This window comes from Vanessa tameamea, chromosome 17 (assembly GCF_037043105.1).
Source record: "Vanessa tameamea isolate UH-Manoa-2023 chromosome 17, ilVanTame1 primary haplotype, whole genome shotgun sequence".
Taxonomy (NCBI): Eukaryota; Metazoa; Arthropoda; class Insecta; order Lepidoptera; family Nymphalidae; genus Vanessa; species Vanessa tameamea.
Genome location: NC_087325.1, coordinates 3,526,028 through 3,546,161, shown reverse-complemented (window position 1 = coordinate 3,546,161; position 20,134 = coordinate 3,526,028). Strand labels below are relative to the sequence as shown.

The following is a 20,134-nucleotide window of genomic DNA, read 5'->3' as shown; positions in this document are numbered from 1 at the left end:
AGCTAGTTAACAAAATTGAAATTAATATAATTCTCTCAATAAAGCTACAAATATTTTCACTTTATAAAATATTATCAATGACAAGTATTATTTAATGCAAATAATTAATATATTAAGTTAAAAAATCTTTAATAACATGTCAATTGTGTGTAAAAATATCTATGGTTAAATGACCGACATATCATTCTTTTGAAGCTTCCTATTCTTTCTCTGTCGTTAAAGTACCTATGTACGGGCGGTCATCGTTAAAGATATCCGTATAAATTATTAAATGAAGGTGCTATAAGTGTTGATTTTATGCAAAATCTGTAGGTTATAAATTGTTAAATAATGATCTTGCTAGAGATCAATAATAGAATTATAGAAGAAACACTATCAGTCAAATATAAAAATGCACTGGCGCGGTGAGTACGTTACGCTTAGAAAGTTTACCTGTTTTTATTACAATTGCAATCTTTATTAGTGCAACTAACAAATTGGATTTACTATATTGTCTTATATTACATCTATTTTCGGTGCTTATAAAATAATGGAAAAAATGTCCTATAACCCTTTTTTGCAAGAAACTTGACAAACGTCAAATACTATTCTCACAGGGTGGGCCCACGTTGGCCGCGGAATATGCTAAATTCGAACTGTATTGGCATTATGTCACCATATCCACGATTAATAATTCACTATAGTATGGCCTAAAAGTGACGTTATACACACCATATCAGCATGGATGAGTCATGTTGCTTGCTTGTACCTTGCGACTACTACGGAAATGTCTCATAAAATGTTTTCGGATTCCTCTAGTAGTAAACAATATTACATTGCATATATGATTCGGATGAAATACCATAAAGTATAGAAACATACTTAACTTATTTAAGTATAAGAGACAATTTAAAAGTTTAATTTTATTGTAGTTTAATTTAATACTTATTTATTATTTATTTTCAGCTTAAAGCCTGAGTCTATAGATGTAACACTAGCAGATTTTGATGGAGTGCTGTTTCATATATCCAATGTCAATGGGGATAAAACCAAAGTTAGGGTAGGTGAAGCAATATTATCAAAATGAGTCATAGTGATAACAAACTACATTATTCACAGTAACTGTTTTTAATTAATTATAATATGTGTTATTGAAGTAATATAATACAAAATTATATATTATAGAAAGATATATATATTTTTATAGTAGCTTACAGTAATATTTATAAATACAGTCAATGTTTATATAATATATGTAAATACAATGTCTTAAAATTTTGTCTTTTTATTTATTTTTAAACTAAATCTATTTTTAGGTTAGTATATCACTGAAGTTCTATAAGCAGTTAGAAGAGCATGGAGCAGATGAACTGCTTAAAAGGGTCTATGGGCCTCTACTCAGTGAACCTGAATCAGGTATGTTTAGAATTGATATTAAAAAATATATTTAAAACATTACCTTGATATAAATAAAGTTTAATTTTAAAGTAGATAAGAATGACTGAAATTGATTATATACAATAAACTGCATTGAAAGAAAAACAATGCTAGTTGTATGGGCTAAACAATATAAATATATATTTTTTTGTTTTTTAGTGGAGTGATTACTTAAATAATGCTGTCCTATTCTGAATGTTGACATACATTTGATTTGTATCAATATGAACAGAAAGAGATAAATCTTTAACAAAACTCACTCAATAATGTTTATGAGTAAGGCCGTAGGCAGTGTAAAAAGATTTAACACAAATTAATGAAAAATGGAGGAAAATATGAATTTAATGTAGTGCCCCCTAATGTATTTGATTGAGGTCACAGTATCCTACTACTGACTGATAGAAGGCAATACTTTTAACCCTATCAAATTAGTTTAGAGATGATGTTCAACAGTGTCAATGTTTGTGTTAAAACATATTAATTGTATTGCATGTATGCATATAATTCATATTGCATGTTACTAGATACAATTATAATGATTACTAGAGCGTATGTTTTGTACATTTAATTAACGTTGCTTACTTGTGTGACTATTATTTCTATTTAAAACAAAAGTACTTATAGGTATGTATAAAGCATTAATATGAGTGATGTTCATGCTTACAAGATGTGTGTGTGTGAGTGAGATAAAGAGCAAAAAAATACAAATCAATTTACATTTGTTAAGTTTAATTTATATTTTAATAGATTAATTAATTTAAGGTGACAGGGCATGCCTAAGTGAGTGAGTAGATCTATATTTGGTTAATATCTTGAAATACCAGTAGTTCTGTGGCAGTTAAAGAGATGATTAAAGTTTTTAATACAAGTGTAGCTAATGTCCATTATTCAATTGCTCCTCAAAAAATTTGCATAAAATTAAGATTATATGTATTTAAAATATGAAATGAGTGAAATAAATAAATTTTATCCACACAAATTTTATGTTCAAAATTGTTTTTATTCACTGTGTTAGAGTTCAAGACGTTTTAAAATTTCTTACTACAAAGTAGACTTGGCTCTACTTCTGTCAATTTAAATTTTAAACTTCAGTTGATATTTACAAATTACTCTTGTACAACATTTACCTCACTAAGAAACCATTTGTTTAATTCCAATAAAGTATTTATTTTACCTCAATGAAATTGAAATTTTAACATATCAAATGTTGCATTTTGTGTTCAGTATTTGTATTTATCATTGAAAAGATAAGATTAACTCTGTACTTAAAAATATATCCTATGATAAGATTTCGGATATTTGTTTTGTAAATAACTTTTGTAATGATAATAATTGGTCATATAGAACATTATTCTGTTTATATATGTAATAGTATTCATGATATGATTTAATTGACTTCTGTATATTTTAATATAATAGCATAGCAACTTAGTTTTGAGTAATAAAAAATGCCATAGTAAACATTTTGCATTAATAATTACATACATCACATGCATTATGTTATTTATATTTGGCAACTTGTCAAGTACACATCTGACTCAACAATTCAGTTTAGTTCATTCATAATCAAAATCTACCTTATTCAAGTAGGGTTTTACAAGAACATTTGATTTGTCATTTTACAAAACTATATTCAGTGAAGCTACCACCAGTTCGGAATGTAGATTCTACTGCTAGTAACCTTTTATAATTAACAATTACTACAATAAAATGTTTTAAGATGAGATAGTCCAGTGGTTGCAATATGTGAATCTTAAAAGAAAATTACTGGTTCAAACCCATGCAAGCAATACTGAATTCTTATGTGTTTGATTTGTGTTTATAATTTATCTCATACTTATCGAAAATAGGTAAAACCTGCATGTGGCAGATGGCAATTTTTCAGATTTAAATGTAGTTGAATAAGCTTGGATCTTATTCAAATACATTAAAACCTTCTCAGTATAAGAAGAGTCCTTACTTTTAATATAAAATTGCCATTTTATGTTAATTTTTACATTCATTTTATTGGACCATGCAATACAGTAACTATACACTTATTTAATGAAAAAGTAATTTTTGATGTTGTTAATAAACAGGTTATAATGTATCAATCCTGCTTGATATGGAGAATATTCCGGATGATTGGGAGGCGATTGTGAAAAAAGTGGGCTTGCTAAAGAGAAACTGCTTTGCATCGGTTTTTGAACGCTACTTCCGGCTGCAGGAGGATGGCGATGTGGGCCACAAACGTGCCGTCATTAACTACCGACAAGATGAGACCCTGTTAGTATGATGTTTTCTCATTTTTATTGAACAGTACTAATTCTTAATTACGTAATCAATATGCGTAATAAATAATAAATATGCTAATAGTTGTTCTCAAAACAGAAAATACAGGTTGATGGCAGTTTTATTTTCTGTGAGTTTATACAAAATGTTCTTTAACATCATTTAATATGATATGTTGAAAATTATAAGTTAATATATTTCTTTTTTTTTCCAGATACGTAGAGGCTCAAGAAGATCGCGTTACCGTGGTATTCTCTACAGTGTTTCGTCATGAGGATGATATAGTTATCGGCAAGGTGTTTATGCAAGAGCTTAAAGAGGGTCGGAGAGCGTCTCATACCGCACCACAGGTTATTAGAAAAATATATAGAGTAGCTGAGTTTTAAATATATATACAAAAATAATAAAACAATGATGAAACTTTTATTTCATTATTTCAGGTTCTATTTTCACACAAAGAGCCGCCGTTAGAATTGCTGGACACAGATGCGAAAGTAGGCGAAAATATAAGTTATGTCACATTCGGTAGGTAGACAGAAACCGCTATGTACTGTTATTTGATAGCGTTTGAACTCGTAATAATGTTACTGGTATTTTACATTTCCATTCGCAGTGCTGTTCCCACGACACACGTGCGAGGCGGCGCGCGACAACACCATCGACCTCCTACACATGTTCCGCGACTACCTCCATTATCACATCAAATGTTCGAAGGTACGGTAGTCTACCGAATTCATACGTACTTACGGATAAGTCAAGAATACAGCGACAGACGTGACGTGTGTTGTGTGCAGGTGTACGTGCACTCGCGCATGCGCGCCAAGGCGGGCGAGCTGCTCAAGGTGCTGAACCGCGCGCGCCCCGCCTCCAGCGCGCGCCCCGCCGAGCGCAAGACCATCACGTACGTCATTGAATGATTTGTTGCCCAATTGCCGCCCCACCTTCGGCACTTTATTGCCTTCGATGTAGCATTGGCAGACATTATTTAAATTATTTCATATGTAGTATTTTTTTAGGTAATAAAATACAATGTAAAAGTCGGAATTGTAAATAATCTCATTGTGCTAAATAATCTCCGACTGGTTGTGATTGAGCTGTATACTCGCGTTGCAGGGGGAGAACGTTCGTGAGACGAGATTGAGTGTTGCGCGTCGGCGGGACGTAGGCGCCAGCCAGCTGTTCCCTGCACGTAACGCGCCCACTCGGACCTCCCCGCCCACCGCAGTGTTCATCGCGACGCATTCATGAGATACAATGATCAAAACGTTAGTTCGATATCTGAAATAGTGTTAACCCTCTCATAGTAAATCGAAGTCATCGGTAATGTGGCGCTACAGAGAATTTATCCGCGTGGACGCGTTATCCATAACGAAAATCCGACAATGTGCGTATTTCCTATATTCACCGCGTAAGTAAGGGTGTATACATACGAGACTCATATTAATTTATCGTATCCCATACAAATCGTCACAAAGTATTTATAATTGACGTTCACCTTTCGTTGCCGTTTTCTAAGAGATAATGAATTGCCAATTGTTATGCTCAATGTTCATTATATATGTATGTATATAATTTTGCGTTCGTTGAATGAAATGTGCACATTGTGACAAATTATATTTATTATTGTCGATTCTCCAAACCTAACATAGCGAAGTCAATAAATAATGTTGCTGTAGTTCTTGTTGATAACAAAATTATGCTTTATTATAAAGATAATTCTATTTATAGTGGAAGCACTGCGACAGTCGTGACTTGGGTTCCTAATTCCTAACGTACTTGTACCCTGACAAATATAAACATTTATTTAGACCGTGTTGGCGTCCGTCGGAGCGATTTTACATTACGTAATTTTATTTACCATAAGTTACGCAATTAACGATTATCTTGTAGGGCAATATGTATTATAAAATCTAGCCTATTGTAATTGTTTCGATTTACAAACTTGTAAAAATGTAAATCACCCAGATGAGACAGGTATCATGCACAAACTTAAGAATTATCATTGTTTAATTTTAAAACACTCGTCTTGTATTTAATTTCATAGCTATGCAATACGAACAATAATTTGATAAAATATAAAGTGTATTATGTTTTTAGGTAGGTCCCATTCAATTATTAATATGTAAGTGAAAATGTATAAATATTTCTCAATACATTCTTCCATAGACGAGGTTGACTCGAAGATAAACTTTAATGGCCTTATTTAAAAAGAAAATGGATTTAATTCGGTTGAGGAGCCGCTGCGGTTTCGATTGAATAGTGTCGCTAGTGTAGATCACGATACACCATGTATCAATTATTGTTAATGTGCAATTCGATCATTAATTATATTCCAATTTGCATTTATTTTATATCGATTAAACTTTGGTTTGTATTGTTTCCTACATGACATAGTAGGTACGAAAACGAAACAAAGTGATGATCGCATGAAGAAAACGATGCAGTTATAATATTGATTTTATATCATTCCCAAAAGAAAAACCTCACCGACGGTACAGTAAATACGTTGATGTGTCCGATAGAGAAATCGAAGAGTTACAGAGTTAACATGGAAAGTAATTTATTCAAAGATATTAGCGATATAAGTAAATAACGGAATGCGATGTGTGGCGTATGTCGAGTGGACTGAGAAATGTTTTGCTACAGGCCTTTGCCGGAACGTCGAAGGTAAAGATATTTATTCACTAAGTCATTTAGCTTAAAAGATAATGTGACAAAATGATTTACATGACAGGTTTGGAAGCAAGTGTTTATTAAAGAACTAATATGAAGCGTGTAGAAACAATTTTATCTATTTGAAACTGTAGCTAACTTGAATTTTATGTAATTTCTTTTTTATTTGCAAGATTGTATTATTTATGTATTATAAAATGTAAGTTAAATGTTGCTTTAAAGTTATTGCTTAAAATTTGACCATTGTTTTTACTGTAAGTTAACACGAGATTATTTAAACTGCAGACTACTGAAGCTATTTGTGAATATGTAATTATTATTGTGATCTAAAATCCGATTATACTGTATTTTTTATTTTCTAGATTAAAGAAAACATCTTACTGCAAGAAACGTTCATTATTCTTTTAATGTTTCTAAAATTTCTATAAAGTTACAATACATATGTTTATCATTTTTACATACTCAAAAATAATATAATTAAAGCCACGTTAATTTCAAAAAAAGGTTTCATAACAAGGCACGTCACAATTTGATTTTGTGTGCATTCCATAAATAAAGGAAAGATTATATAACTTTATATTATTTTACTAAATTCTTGTATGTTAATTTACATAATATTAATTGTAGCCTATTCATGAAAACAACTTTGAAATATAAATAAGCAACAAATCAAAATTTTGTAGGCAATGAGAATATATATTTTTTTCAATACATATCCTAAAACGTATTTAATAACTTGTAGTTGTGCAATTTCAGTAATTCATTCATATAAATTATTGATTAAAATCTAATCTAACTCTAAAAAGTTTACACTCTGTGGTCTTAAAAAATTGAATCAAATCTATTTTTTAATCAGTGAATATAATAGTTTGAAAGTAAAGTATTCGCTCTATTGATTATTTAATCTTAGCAAGTAATTTGTCAAATGAGTTCATAGACTGCAAGGAATATAGACGGGATTCCGGGGATGTATGAGTTCACTACCGCTCATTGGTATCGTTAGAAATTTCCTCACATATATCACGGGCACTAAAAAGTTATGCCTCCATTAATTTTTGTCTATATTTACACTGGCTCACTTGCTCTTGAAAGAGAAACAGCACGACATCTTTTTTATTCGATTTGTAGTAATTTTATTTGCTACTGGACAAGAAAAAATAGTTGGTGATTATTTTTAGTCCTATTAAATTAATATGTTACTATTTATCTCCATTCAACCCATTGAAGTTTATGGGTTGGAGGTAAAATTGACTTAATTATTATGACCTCATTGCTTATTATTTTGATAACAACATTAATAATTGAGGTATTCATTTTATTTATAATTTAAACTCTTGAGATAATTTAACCAAAAATTAAAAGGCTTGTAATATTTACATTAGTTTCTGTATTGTACTTCTCCATTTGGTATATATTTTTTTATCGAGTATGATTTATTAATGGATTACTACTAGTGTTTTCCTTATTTTAAAAGTTACACTAAAATTCCATCTTGGTGTCGGATGTTGTGGGCGAAGTCGGTGATTTTGGTTGAGAAAGTTTGGACAAGTTGGCCACTTTTGTTGCAAATTTGACGAAATTGAGTCCAGATGCTTGAGTTTCGGGTTTCGGGTTTCCTTCCGGTTGGAAGGACGCTTCCAATGAACCTGGGAAATATTCAATATTTGTACGACATACAATAAAATTATTTCTTTCCTGTAATCTAAGCCAGGGATACAACAAAGTAACATTGAAAATCTATAATATAATTATGGTGGTATAATTACTCAAATAAGAAAAAGTGGTTGTTTCAAAAATACTTTGCACACAACAAAATTATTATATTTATTTAAAATAATATTATTATTACTCTTTAAATTTCAAGTTAGCAATATCTTAGTTAATATTAGTTCGTTTTTATTTTAAGTTAAACTATTATTAGGTACGAAAAAAGCCCACGTAGTCATAATTAAATTTGTGATATTCATTATTAACATCGAAAAAATGTTGCCCTTTTAACATGCGACTATTTGAGTTGTTCAATATTAACAGCAACAAATATCGTTTTAATAAAAAAAATATATGTTGATTAGTTGATAGAAGCTTATTTATGTAAGCAGTAATATTAAACATTTAAACAATCGAATGGTATACCTACAGATCGCCTAGCCCATGTGCAAGTCGCAGGTTCGATTTGATTCCTTTCCGACTCTGAACACAAAACTTCAGCTTAAGGAATATTAGTAATTTTTGTTATAATTTGTTAGTATTTTAAATTAATCACTCACTCTGCTGCGGTGACATTATAGAGCTGGGTTGAGATCCTTGCTGATTTTCTTCCTCCATCGAATGGCTTTTCTCGTGTAATAGTTCCAAAGCTAGCGTGCAACACAACAATTAAAAACTGAGAATAAGTAACGTCTTGAAAGATCTTATCAAGATAACGTATTAGCAAATAGAACGATAAAATTGACAATGTAAATACGGTAGACAGGGTTTAGTATTCAGATAAACGGTAATTACAATTTGATGTGTCGTTATGATTCAATAATAATTAATGCAATTTTATTTTAACATGATGGAATATTCTCTTAGAGAAAAAAGATTTCTTCAATGTTAATCTTTCGTAATAAATAGACAATATATATCTATTCTTCATCAAAAATGTTGTCTAAAATACATGAATAACATCGTTTTAAATTTCACTCATAATATTTCCCATATTGATAAAGATAAATGTTCATTGAGACTTCATGAACAAAGGACGGACGACTGTCACTTGACATTGTGCCAATTTTCAAACAAAACTGAAGAGCCGAGAGACAGTGATCTGGCACACTATCTAACAAAAGCCACCTCAGCGAGTTTTACCGTTTTTCAGAATAAGTTAGAGGTGAACCATTTTTTTCTTATAAGAAGGAATAGTCTTATATCAGATACACTGTATAAACCTACCCATCTTCGTGTAAATTAAAAGTTGATTTTTTAAAGACCTTAGTAGCCATTTCTGTCTGATACAGTAGTCTCCTTTGCTAAATTAAAATATTATATTTGGTTGATTTAAAAATAAATGGAAAAGGTATCTATTCCATTTCATGACATCATCGATATTTGGAGCGTGATTGAGTAAATGTCAAAATATAAAATATCCCATACAAACATTAATTACAAATTGGCCTTGTTTCGCTCAATCAGGTATGGTGTAGATCTATTCACTCACAAAGGCGCGCACCTGCACGCTTAATTATCGGCGTAAGATCGAGTGACACTCGTATTTACAAGATGTTTTTGTGTACGAGAGATGTTAAGTATAAGAATAAAAACAAATTCGATTGAATTTGTCAAAGCAGGTCGATTATTAAACTTGGTAGGGCGCGCCTTCCTGAGTAAAAAGATCTATTACAAACATGGCCCATTTCTAGCGTGTCTATTACCCGGCGACGCCTGGCTCACTGCAAGATTTAGTGTAGTGCACTTGAATTCAGGCGAGTGACAATATGTTACAGTAGAGCTATTCTATAAGAACAAACTCAGAGCAGAATATGAACAACAGTAACTATAATAATTAGGTATAACATTTATGGGATTTAGACACATCCCATTCGTGAAATGTTTACAGGTGTAAATCCTGAATCTAAAATCCTAAATATGGGAGTGATTTCATATGGAGTAGCTCTGCAGTTGGGTTGTCGTCTTCAGCCAGAGCGTGTCACTTCGTAGCATTGTTGGGTTATCTGCACAAATCAAAGGCTTGTATTTATTTGCCTCCGTTCACGTTGGCTGAGTTAGTCAACATGTATTCCAAAGAAGTGTGCGTGAAAACAAGTTATACTATTATATAGTTATAATTTAACTATTCGTCTCAACAAATGCCTACTATCTGACATGACCGACGAGTTCAGGCGCTGGACCAACAGCTTTATGTCACTTCGAGACAACGAAGAAAATACTGCCTATTTTATTACTTGACAGAATAACGGATCATTTTTTTATTAGCATGACCTGAGATTTGAAGCTACGACCTCGGAATCTGCAGCCTTATTAGTGGCTTTGGCTAGCGGGTCATGTTACATAATATTAAACACCATCTGAAATTAAACTCTTAAAACGTTAGCTTTAAATTATGCTTATTATTATTATAAAGAAAATCTCAAAAATGAATAGTAAGAGAATATCGTAACTTAGGGGATTTTTCCTCCAATAATCACAACAATATTATATAATATTGCGTTTCAAAGCTTAAAAAACGCTTATCAAAACTGAAATATAAAGTGGTTATTATTATTTGGGTTTTATTCGTTAGAGATAAATATTTTTATTTCTAAGTTAACAATAAAAATCACCGTCTTTAAGTGAGATGGTATCCATTTTAGAATCTTGAATAGTTTCCAGCTGTTGTCGGAACTTTGTTGTAATCTTTCGACGCTTATAGTCAGCTTCGATCTGTTGCTTTGTGCGTGGTATACGGAAACGGAAACAACAGCACGACATCACAACTGGAATTATATGTATTAACAGTAAAAATTCATTAATAATATCTAACAAATAAAATTATTACATATTTGGGTTGATTTTGATTGTATTTTACTTAATTTTTAGACATCAAATTCCCATTAACACTAACGAGGACAGTATATCGACAGCAGTATTAAAAAAAACTGAACCGAATTCAATGAAACTCAGCTAGATATAGTATGAGAAGAATTATATACCCACATACATATTACATATTTAATGTTTTAATATCTTATTTTGTATCCCGAACAGTCTTAAAAAATTAAATTATTATTATATATAAAACAGAAGACCAATGAATACTACTACTACTAATTCATGAATATCAGCAAAATTATAATATTTTTATAGACAACACATAGAAGCACATATTTAGTGCATTTATTTACTTCCTCATTTATTTCAAACTTACTCAGAGACGTAACACCTGCTAAACACAGGAACATTATTTGCCATAGTCGTACTTCACCAATTATTGACTTCTCAAGCCATTCAGGCTCTTCTGAATTTTTTATAACATCCATTATGGGATCCATGATAATATAAAAATCAATCTGATGCTTTAAGTAGAAACAAACTATATTTAAACAGACGATATGCGTCTACTAAATGCTTGCGTTGAAATCAAACTAATTGTCCTAATTCTGAGTGGTTAAATGCCACACCTTGTACTATCCACCCTCGACACTCCCTACAATCATTAGGTACAATTTAAAGCTTTGCTGTAGGCTCTCTTCACTCACTAATTTCTGGGTAATGTATATTATATAAAACGAAAATACTCTTTGTACTTCGCATTTTTGAATAAGAGTTTGATTTCGAATAGGTAACTTACATAAAATTTAATTCGTGAAAATTTGTATTTCCCTCCACAATATTAGAAGTGTGACAACTAAAAAAAATATATTTTAAAACAAAATCTTGGTTATTGAATTACCTATTATTTAACTGTATGATATATTTAAAATGAGATATTTTCTAAAAAAAACAATAAAAATACTTTATTACTGTTAAAGATATTACATACATTTTACGTTAGAAATTGTTAAGCTCAATTTTTTTTTCGCAAGGACCAGTAACTCAGCGTCTTAAAAGAATGTTTCATCTAAATAATTTGTGACTACATAGTTTATTTGAAATAATATTTGCTTACTGTTTACAACTAATTCAGGTCTTTGAATTACAATCTTTTTTTTTTTTGTAATGACAACATACGGTCGATCGTTTTTCTCTTTCGTTTGAAGTCTATTTCATTTTCCCGCAGAAAATTGGGTGTCGAATCTGTTCTATAACCTCCGTTATATTTATTACTATTTAAAGATCGAAGATGTATCTTTTATGATAATTGTGGATAAATTCGTGTAAAGATTGTCTAAGTGATGTTGTGTAAGATCATTTGTGTTCTTGCGATAATTCTGTAGCGTTTTTAAAAATTAAACATGGCCTCGAATCGAGGAATTCAGATTGGATCCGCGTGGTTTCAACGGAAGCTCAACTTGAGGCCGCAACACCGGGGCGTGCACCTCGTTACGGAGGAGATCCTAAAGCAGGTGCCTGAGTTGTCACAGTTTGCGGTCGGTCTCTGCCATATCCAAAGTGAGTACCTGGCAGTTGTCTTGCCGCCGATGCTGTTCCCCCTCCCACTTGAATATTTCAATTTTATACGAAATTCGCGCTAAGTTCTGAATATTTTAAATATTTATAAAAATATACTTTGTGGAATGAATGCAGGTTTAATATAAAACGTTAAGTGCATCAGACAGCTGATCAATCTAGGCAATGACCGAATAAATAATACTTTCAGTAATGCATACATCAGCGAGCCTTGCGCTTAACGAAAGCTGGGATCCCGATGTCAGAGACGACATGGAAATGATGCTCAATAAAATTGTGCCAGAAGGTCTTCCGTACCGCCACTCGTGCGAAGGCCCCGATGACATGGTAAATATCCGTTATGCTAAATCGTACTAATAATTCCAATGATTACTTTCAATCATTTTTTGAAATCTTGAACGAAAAATATATTTATTGACATTCATTTGTTTGTGTTGAACAAATTGACATAGTTTATTACTTGTTTTGTTTGACTGTTGCTATACTTGTGGCTTTGTTTGTTAACAAATAAGCTATGATTAATTAAAATATGATTTTAGTACTGAAAGAATACAATAATAAAACAGATGCATCAGAAATTTGCACAAGATAATATTGTTCTATACCTATCTATGGTTATGTAAACAGAAGTGCTTAATTAATATTGTAGTGCTATAACATCAAGGTCACTCAATTTTAGTATATTAAATAATAGTATTTCTTTATGATTTTATGATCAACATAATTTTTTTTTAGTTTTAATTATTTTTATACTCGAAATGTCCCGTTATTTACCCATTATCCCAAAATACCACTGAATTTATTTAACCTTTCAAGAATGCAAATGATAGTTACATAAATGCATGTTTTATTTTTGTCTTGCTTGTATTTACATGCACTTATCTAGTTTAATGAGTAATTAATTTATAATTATTTTGTAAACAAAATTTAATAATATAGGGAATGGCTTTCTATCTATCTTAGTTCACGTAACTCTGTAAAGCATAATTTGTGTGATAGTATTAGAAATTCAAGAATTACAATTTGCAATACTCTATGTATTTCAGATTATCGACTTGGACGCTTGTTTACTAGACTTGACACAAATTAGATGTTCTAATTAAAAATATACTTTATCAATATGATTTTAAAAGGTCCTTTGAATGGTCCCTAGATTTTGTTTTTTTAGTTTATTATATTGTCAAAACATATAGATTATTCAGTTCAACTGATCTATTTAACAGCCATGTACAGCTTAAAGCTTAGAATCAAAGTGCTTTAAATTTACATTGACATATTTTTTTATTTTTGTTTACATAGCCTGCACATGTAAAAGCTTGCTTCCTGGGTTCGTCGCTGACGATTCCAATCACAGATGGAAAGTTGAACTTGGGTACTTGGCAAGGAGTCTGGCTGTGTGAACATCGGAACCATGCTGGTAGCCGGAAGGTGAATATGAGAAATAAAAGACACTTATACCGTAAAAATGTTGAATAATAATCATTATTAATAACAAAAGATAAAATGACAACCATTGTTGCTCTTGTGTAAAATTATTACAAGGTTAGAGTTGATTGACTGTGTGACTCGAAAATCTCTGCTGACTGTGCACAAAATGTGCTCACAATCATAAATTTTGTGATGAGGTGAAATTGTGCCTGTAGCTAATATATATTTGTATTTCAATAGATATCTTTAACCCAATTATTTCTTATGCAGGTGGTGGTAACTCTTTCGGGTTGCCCGCGAGACTCCCCGTTGTCGCCGGTGTCGGCCGCGTCGTGCTCCAGTTAGGAGCGGGGGGGGGTCGCGACCCCCCACACGCAGTCCCACTCGCGCCCCTCCTCTAAAAGCACGCGGAGGTAATTCTTACGCGAACCACCTTTTATATTCACACCAAACCCTAGACGTTAGTTCTTACTCTTATCTTCAAACGACAATATGTACATAAGATTAATATTTTGTAATGCTCTGCATGGCAGTTTGAGCAGACCCCTCGAGGTGGCCACTAAGCGTGCCGATTTCATATACATGCTGAGTTGAAACATGTTGAAAGGTTGACCAAATGAAGAGCATGATCGTTGTATATGTTACGATACTTTCATTGAATGAACTTAAATATTTTATTACTGTTGTTGTTTGTATGCACAGTTGTAGGTATTGAAATCTGCATTTTTGTAAGCGGTCAAGCATATTCAGTTTGTATCTTCCATGTCAAGAGTAGACCACGGAACCAATATAAGAGACGGTCGTCTAGGAATTGATATTATTTTCTATCAAGTCGTCTTTTAGAATTATCCTGTAGCGAAGTGCCATGCAAAGACAAATGCTATTGATGTTACGTTCAGTGGAAACGAATTGAACCAGTTTCATTTGTACATAAAGATAGTGGGCAACATTTTAAAAGTATACAATATAAAATTAATTGTTTTGTTACGGCAACTTGTCAATATGTAAATAGATCACGCGTGGACGTTGACATTGCGCTTCGTAAGTTCGCTCGTCGAAGGGTCGATGTGGCATCTACTTCTACCATTACGAATCGTAATTCCGTTACGAGTACGAGTTCTTATATTTATTTCTATCGTAAGACTATTTTTCACTATTGCACTCGTTCAGATTGTTTCAAAGCTCACGAGAAGCCACTATATTTTTAACATGACACAATGTTAGACGTTTTTACGAAGTCGACACTCATTTTACTTCACCTTTGTATGTAATCGCACTGGTTAAAAATCAGTTGTAAATTTTAAGACCCGAATGTAGAATATATATAGTTAAGTACTTTGTACGTCTACGATAGCTCCCTTCTCTCTCCGTGTTAGGTTAGACTCTATTAACGATTAGTATGTGAAATATGTCCATAGCTTTAAATGTGTCACACCCGTTGTATCAACGGGTCCTTCACGGGACGACGACGAGCTACAAATGTAACACTAGTTAGAAGTAGTATATCATTACAGTTAAGGTCATGTAAGTGCCTCGGATTTTCATGGGGTGGTATGTATAATTTGCGACTCGATCCAAACGGACTGCGTCGGCTTCCTCACGCGTTGCCTAACTGTGCTGTTTCCGATATTCAGTTAAATTTACTCATATTTTTGTTGGCGAAGTGAACGCTTTATTTTACGATTTTGACTTCATTATGAAATAGAGAAAAGATTTTTGTTTTAATAATGTCTATTAAAATGCGTATATGTATAGATGTATGTCTTCCTATGTAAGTACGAACTTAATGTCAAGATTAGTATAATATCGGAATAATGGTATATGTGAGCGGTGTTAGGGTATATCAACATCACCTTATCCGGCTACAGCAGTATATCTTAGGTTACGTATTGAGAATAATAACGATAGCGGGCTTCAATATCGAACTTTGGGCAATATAGAGTTTAATAGCCACTAATATAGAGTAAATGGAATAATTGGTAGCGGGTGTCTTTTTATATGGATTGAAATGTAGCAAGAATTATACTAGTGAGTGGTGGTTTATAAGTCTGTTTGAATAATTTTAATTACATTCCGATTAACTACACGTTTTGTCACATTCCAGTAGAAGAAGCTGGACGTTGTTCACAGTGCTTGAAAGTGTTCTATTTGCATTTTTACACGGTAATATTCCAAGGGAGCTTGTACTGCACAATCACATTTGATCTAGTTAGGAGTTAAAATTATAAAATGTAGACTACAGATGTTAAGGTCATTTGGGAGGTGCTGGCTGTCGGAGGATCTGGTTTTCGAGTGTACAATTAGATCAAATCAACTACGATAAAAGAATTTACATAGATAGAATCAGAAGCTCAACTGGATTGATTTTTCGTAGTAATCTCACTGGCGCTGGCGCCTTTGTCCTGCAAAGCAGGATTTTTGTCTTAATTGTAAGATTGACCTTCGATGCCCTTGAAGCTTATTTAAATATATTATCAGACCAGTTTTTTGCATTATATATAACAATTAGGTAAGTCATGAAAACTCTTAATTTTATAAGATTTCGATTTTTAAGAAAAGTAAAGCGCATCGAAGAACAATACCAAAAACATGACAATTATTCTGGTTTAGGTTTTGCATTTCGTTCGGTAATTGAGCTAGCACTAATGAATCATACGCACAAGCACGAGCGGCCAGCGCCGTACGGTCGTTTCGATACGCATTGTACAGTGTAGATGTTACAGACATGAACATTGAAAAGTATTGTCTCAAGGACAACTTATATTACTTCACTTTGCAACTTGTACGTTTTTCATCGAGCTATTTTTTATTGAAATACTTTCGCTTATGCTTTATACAAAAAATCAAAATAAATAAATTCTATGAAAAACTAAACTTCACAAAAGCATGTTTTGTAATGATATTATAATTATTTTCACATTTTGCTTTTTATTTAACACTGCTTTTTATAGCACTTATACAGTGCTTTCTCTCGGATAGAGTTTTGGTGTCGGTATTGGAACGGTTATTAAGTGCTTTTTAATAATATTGATCTAATGTTTGTAAATATTTTTTTGCAATTATATAGCGTATTGTGTACATTTATTCGTGTACATATAATGTAACATGTAAAAAATGTTCAAGTGCTATTTGTGTATGAATGTTAGGTATGCCACTGCCATTGAAAACTTGTCTCTGTAATGTAAAGTTATTGTTTGGCACACTGTCAATTTCGTGAATTTGTATTTAAATGATTGATCATTAAAACTAATAGATTATTTAAGTTTTCCAATGAATATTGAAGAGCCACTGGTTCGTACGAGACATTCCTTAATTTTAATAAGTGGTTTCAATTTACCTGGGGTGTTATGCTAATATCATTTGCGTTATTGTGTGATCCCACTTCGGGCTGTTTAATTACAACGAATGTTAGTTTTACCTCGGTAGTTTTTTTAATTATCAATCGTGCTTCTAGTGATGACCCAATTTAATAGTTTTCGATCAATGTACAATCATCATTTTACTAAGTATATTGTGTAATCATTTTAAAACCTTTAAGTACACATTACAGTACATAGCTTTAATTGTATATTGCATTTGTTAAAATTAAATTTGATAGAGCCACAGATGTAAACTTGTCATAATCTGTAGAAAGCGTGCAAGCTGATGTAAATACATGGCTTTCAAAATTTAGTTTTAAAGAATGTGATTTGAAATTGTACTGTCTATTATATTAATGTTTAATATATAAAGATTAATACAAAATTCATAAAAACACAAATAGCCAAGACAGCATAAATATATTTAATTAAACGTTTATTTGTTCTCTGTTGTATGAAATTTGAGTGTTTCACATTTATGAATACTATATTAATAAAGAAATAAATTCACTAATAATGGCACGAATTTTAATCTAATAATTTATCAGTATAGGTACTTAATTTGTTAATTGATATTGCACATAGAAAAATGAGGTTGTAATCAAGATTAATTAAATAACCGGAAACTAAGATGACAAATAATTTGTGTGTATATTATTTAGATCAATAACTATGGTATGAATATGATTGTACAGATCATTAATTCAAGCCTCAAAGGCCTTTCAGTTTTATACTGTTGGTTTTATGAGCTCACTTGTAAGTGACAGTGAGACCTGTCACAATAAAATCTAATTGTATGATATAAACTTGTACAATATAAATATTATAGATCCACAATTATGAAAAAGATTAAATATTTGCAAAAGTTAAAATGTATTGAGTTTTATTTCAATTTTATCTTCTGTCTGAGTTCATTAATCTATGTATTCTTATGCTTAAACATACATTATCTATGTTATTTGGTACATTATTTCTAATTTTTTATGTTCTCCATTAGTTTTCTGTGAGGTGAGGACCAGGTCCACTATCTGTAACAAGTAATAGTTGATATGTAGTATTTGTTACAAGTGTAGCTGTATACAGCTTATAATAAATACAAATGGCAATTACCTTCTAATTCAGCTTTAACTTTATGGAAGCTAGTTTTAGCTTTTTCTAATGCATCACCGAGTCCCGTCTTGATCTGAGTAAATTCCTGAGTCACAATAGACAATCGCCCTAACAAATAGTTTAAATTGTCATCCACTTCGGCCATACGTGTAGTAATTGTGCTCACCTGGGAATAAACGGTATGTTTTAATCGAATATAGAACTTAGAACCATAATTAAAGGTACTATTTTAGTATACCTTGTCGCTCATGTTTCCTAACGTAGTTGCACTTCCATTAACGTATAACACCGTTTGTTCCTGCAGATACAGATCAGCTATTAGTTAATTATAAAAGGAATAGTACTTTATTTGAAAACTACGTAATACTAAATGTATTATTTAGATTTTAGTTAGACAACTATATTGTGGAATGATAAATGAATGAATTTATTGCGTTTGTCGCTTTTTTTATATATTATTAAAGAATATATATAATTTAAAGAAACATACTGCGTACATGTTTCACATTGTATGAAGAACGCGCGTGAACGTTTTTTAAGGCAGAAACATCAGAAGCTGAATATTTTAACATAAAATTTGTACCATTATATTTATATCATCATATATTTGTATGGTTTACTACAAATAGGGCAACTTTTGTAGTTTTGCCTGAGTCATTACTGGAAGGGTGGTCGAGAAGAAGAAGATATGCAATCTAAATGATTTCGGTATCTGTCTATAAAGACAGATACCGAAATCATTATAATATATTATATAAATATATAATATATACATATTATATCTGTGATATTAAGCGTATTTGATTATTTTTGTCTGTAAACAATATCTACAAATTTCATTAGTTATTTTACTTCCTGCGCGAAAGAAAATCGAGTTGCTCGGGTAAGTTTACGGGATTAGGTTTGAGAGTGGGTGGTTAGATTATGTTAATCTTAGGTATATGCAAAGTAACGCACGGTCAGCTTGTCCAGCGACGCGCGGTTAGCGGTGAGCTGCTTGTACATGACGCCGATCTGGCGCCACACCTGCGACATGTCCGACTCGATCTTCGAGCTCAAATTATTGAGCGCGTAGGTCTGATTTTGAATCAGAGCCGTTTGGATGTTATCAAATCTATCAAAATACATATTATTTTTACAAATCATTTTTAACTCATTAATTAACGGCCGAAATTATTATTTAAGTACTAATGGCTGTCGATGTTAAATCTGGGTTATCTACGTCACAGAAACGAAATTGAATTGTAACTTCATTACTAAACTACAGGATCTTTAATACTCTTTCATTCAAGCGGTCCTTTGATGTCGTGATTCTAGTAACAAAAATATTCCATAATTATTGCTTGATTAAAAAAATATATTGAAATATAGACTGCTATGTGCGTAAATTTCTAAAATATTTTATGTCAGTTTATTTTTTATAATCAGTCATTAAAATGTATTTAAAAACAAATGTATTCCTTTTTGGCGTAAAAATCAACCGATATATTATAAATAAGCGGAATCTGGAGTGTTCATAAAATTTTAAAGAAATTAAGGACATAAAACAATTACCGGCATTTACTGTATACTGAATTATAAATAACGTTTTCAATATCTAATGAAGTCCAAAAGTAACTGGGTACTTTTGAAGTGATTGCTCATATCTAAACGAATTTGCCTTTCTTGGTTTGTCTAACAATTGATTTAAAATAATCTCATTGAAAACAATTTATAAGCGACTGGGGAGGTAATATAAGTACAGGAAACAAACGACGGTACTTAATTTT

At 31.7% G+C, this 20,134-nt stretch overlaps 4 protein-coding genes across 4 annotated transcripts in view; 2 read left to right on the top strand and 2 right to left on the bottom strand.

Moving 5' to 3' along the window:
* Positions 1-186: 186 nt before the first annotated feature.
* On the top strand, positions 187-6,754 carry LOC113400305 (actin-related protein 2/3 complex subunit 2). Its single transcript, XM_026639829.2, has 9 exons — positions 187-404; positions 946-1,039; positions 1,296-1,395; positions 3,495-3,681; positions 3,902-4,037; positions 4,128-4,212; positions 4,301-4,401; positions 4,482-4,588; positions 4,801-6,754. The coding sequence occupies exons 1-9, from the start codon at positions 331-333 to the stop codon at positions 4,826-4,828; spliced, it is 912 nt and encodes a 303-aa protein (XP_026495614.1). The 5' UTR covers positions 187-330; the 3' UTR covers positions 4,829-6,754.
* A 981-nt stretch (positions 6,755-7,735) lies between these two features.
* On the bottom strand, positions 7,736-11,474 carry LOC113400418 (uncharacterized). Its single transcript, XM_026639975.2, has 4 exons — positions 11,267-11,474; positions 10,683-10,835; positions 8,628-8,717; positions 7,736-8,006 (listed from the first exon to the last, which is right to left on the bottom strand). Exons 1-4 carry the CDS (start codon positions 11,388-11,390, stop codon positions 7,840-7,842), a joined length of 534 nt encoding a protein of 177 aa, XP_026495760.2. The 5' UTR covers positions 11,391-11,474; the 3' UTR covers positions 7,736-7,839.
* A 614-nt stretch (positions 11,475-12,088) lies between these two features.
* On the top strand, positions 12,089-18,127 carry LOC113400402 (uncharacterized protein). Its single transcript, XM_026639957.2, has 4 exons — positions 12,089-12,450; positions 12,659-12,795; positions 13,768-13,896; positions 14,167-18,127. The coding sequence occupies exons 1-4, from the start codon at positions 12,294-12,296 to the stop codon at positions 14,239-14,241; spliced, it is 498 nt and encodes a 165-aa protein (XP_026495742.1). The 5' UTR covers positions 12,089-12,293; the 3' UTR covers positions 14,242-18,127.
* Positions 18,122-20,134, bottom strand: part of LOC113400403 (uncharacterized) — a 31,018-nt gene continuing 29,005 nt past the window's right edge. The window contains 4 exon segments of the mRNA XM_064217517.1: positions 18,122-18,283; positions 18,366-18,531; positions 18,604-18,663; positions 19,323-19,479. Coding sequence (XP_064073587.1) covers positions 18,249-18,283; positions 18,366-18,531; positions 18,604-18,663; positions 19,323-19,479 — 418 coding nt within the window. The 3' untranslated portion in view covers positions 18,122-18,248.

Coding starts and splice junctions, on each gene's coding strand:
- LOC113400418 (XM_026639975.2), bottom strand. CDS start 11,390: ATGGATCCCATAATGGATGTTATAAAAAATTCAGAAGAGCCTGAATGG. Junction 10,836..11,266: donor AGCAGGTGTTACGTCTCTGA/GTAAGTTTGAAA, acceptor ATATAATTCCAG/TTGTGATGTCGTGCTGTTGT. Junction 8,007..8,627: donor TATAATGTCACCGCAGCAGA/GTGAGTGATTAA, acceptor AATATTTCCCAG/GTTCATTGGAAGCGTCCTTC.
- LOC113400402 (XM_026639957.2), top strand. CDS start 12,294: ATGGCCTCGAATCGAGGAATTCAGATTGGATCCGCGTGGTTTCAACGG. Junction 12,451..12,658: donor CGGTCTCTGCCATATCCAAA/GTGAGTACCTGG, acceptor TAATACTTTCAG/TAATGCATACATCAGCGAGC. Junction 13,897..14,166: donor ACCATGCTGGTAGCCGGAAG/GTGAATATGAGA, acceptor TTTCTTATGCAG/GTGGTGGTAACTCTTTCGGG.
- LOC113400305 (XM_026639829.2), top strand. CDS start 331: ATGATCTTGCTAGAGATCAATAATAGAATTATAGAAGAAACACTATCA. Junction 1,040..1,295: donor GGGATAAAACCAAAGTTAGG/GTAGGTGAAGCA, acceptor ATCTATTTTTAG/GTTAGTATATCACTGAAGTT. Junction 1,396..3,494: donor ACTCAGTGAACCTGAATCAG/GTATGTTTAGAA, acceptor GTTAATAAACAG/GTTATAATGTATCAATCCTG.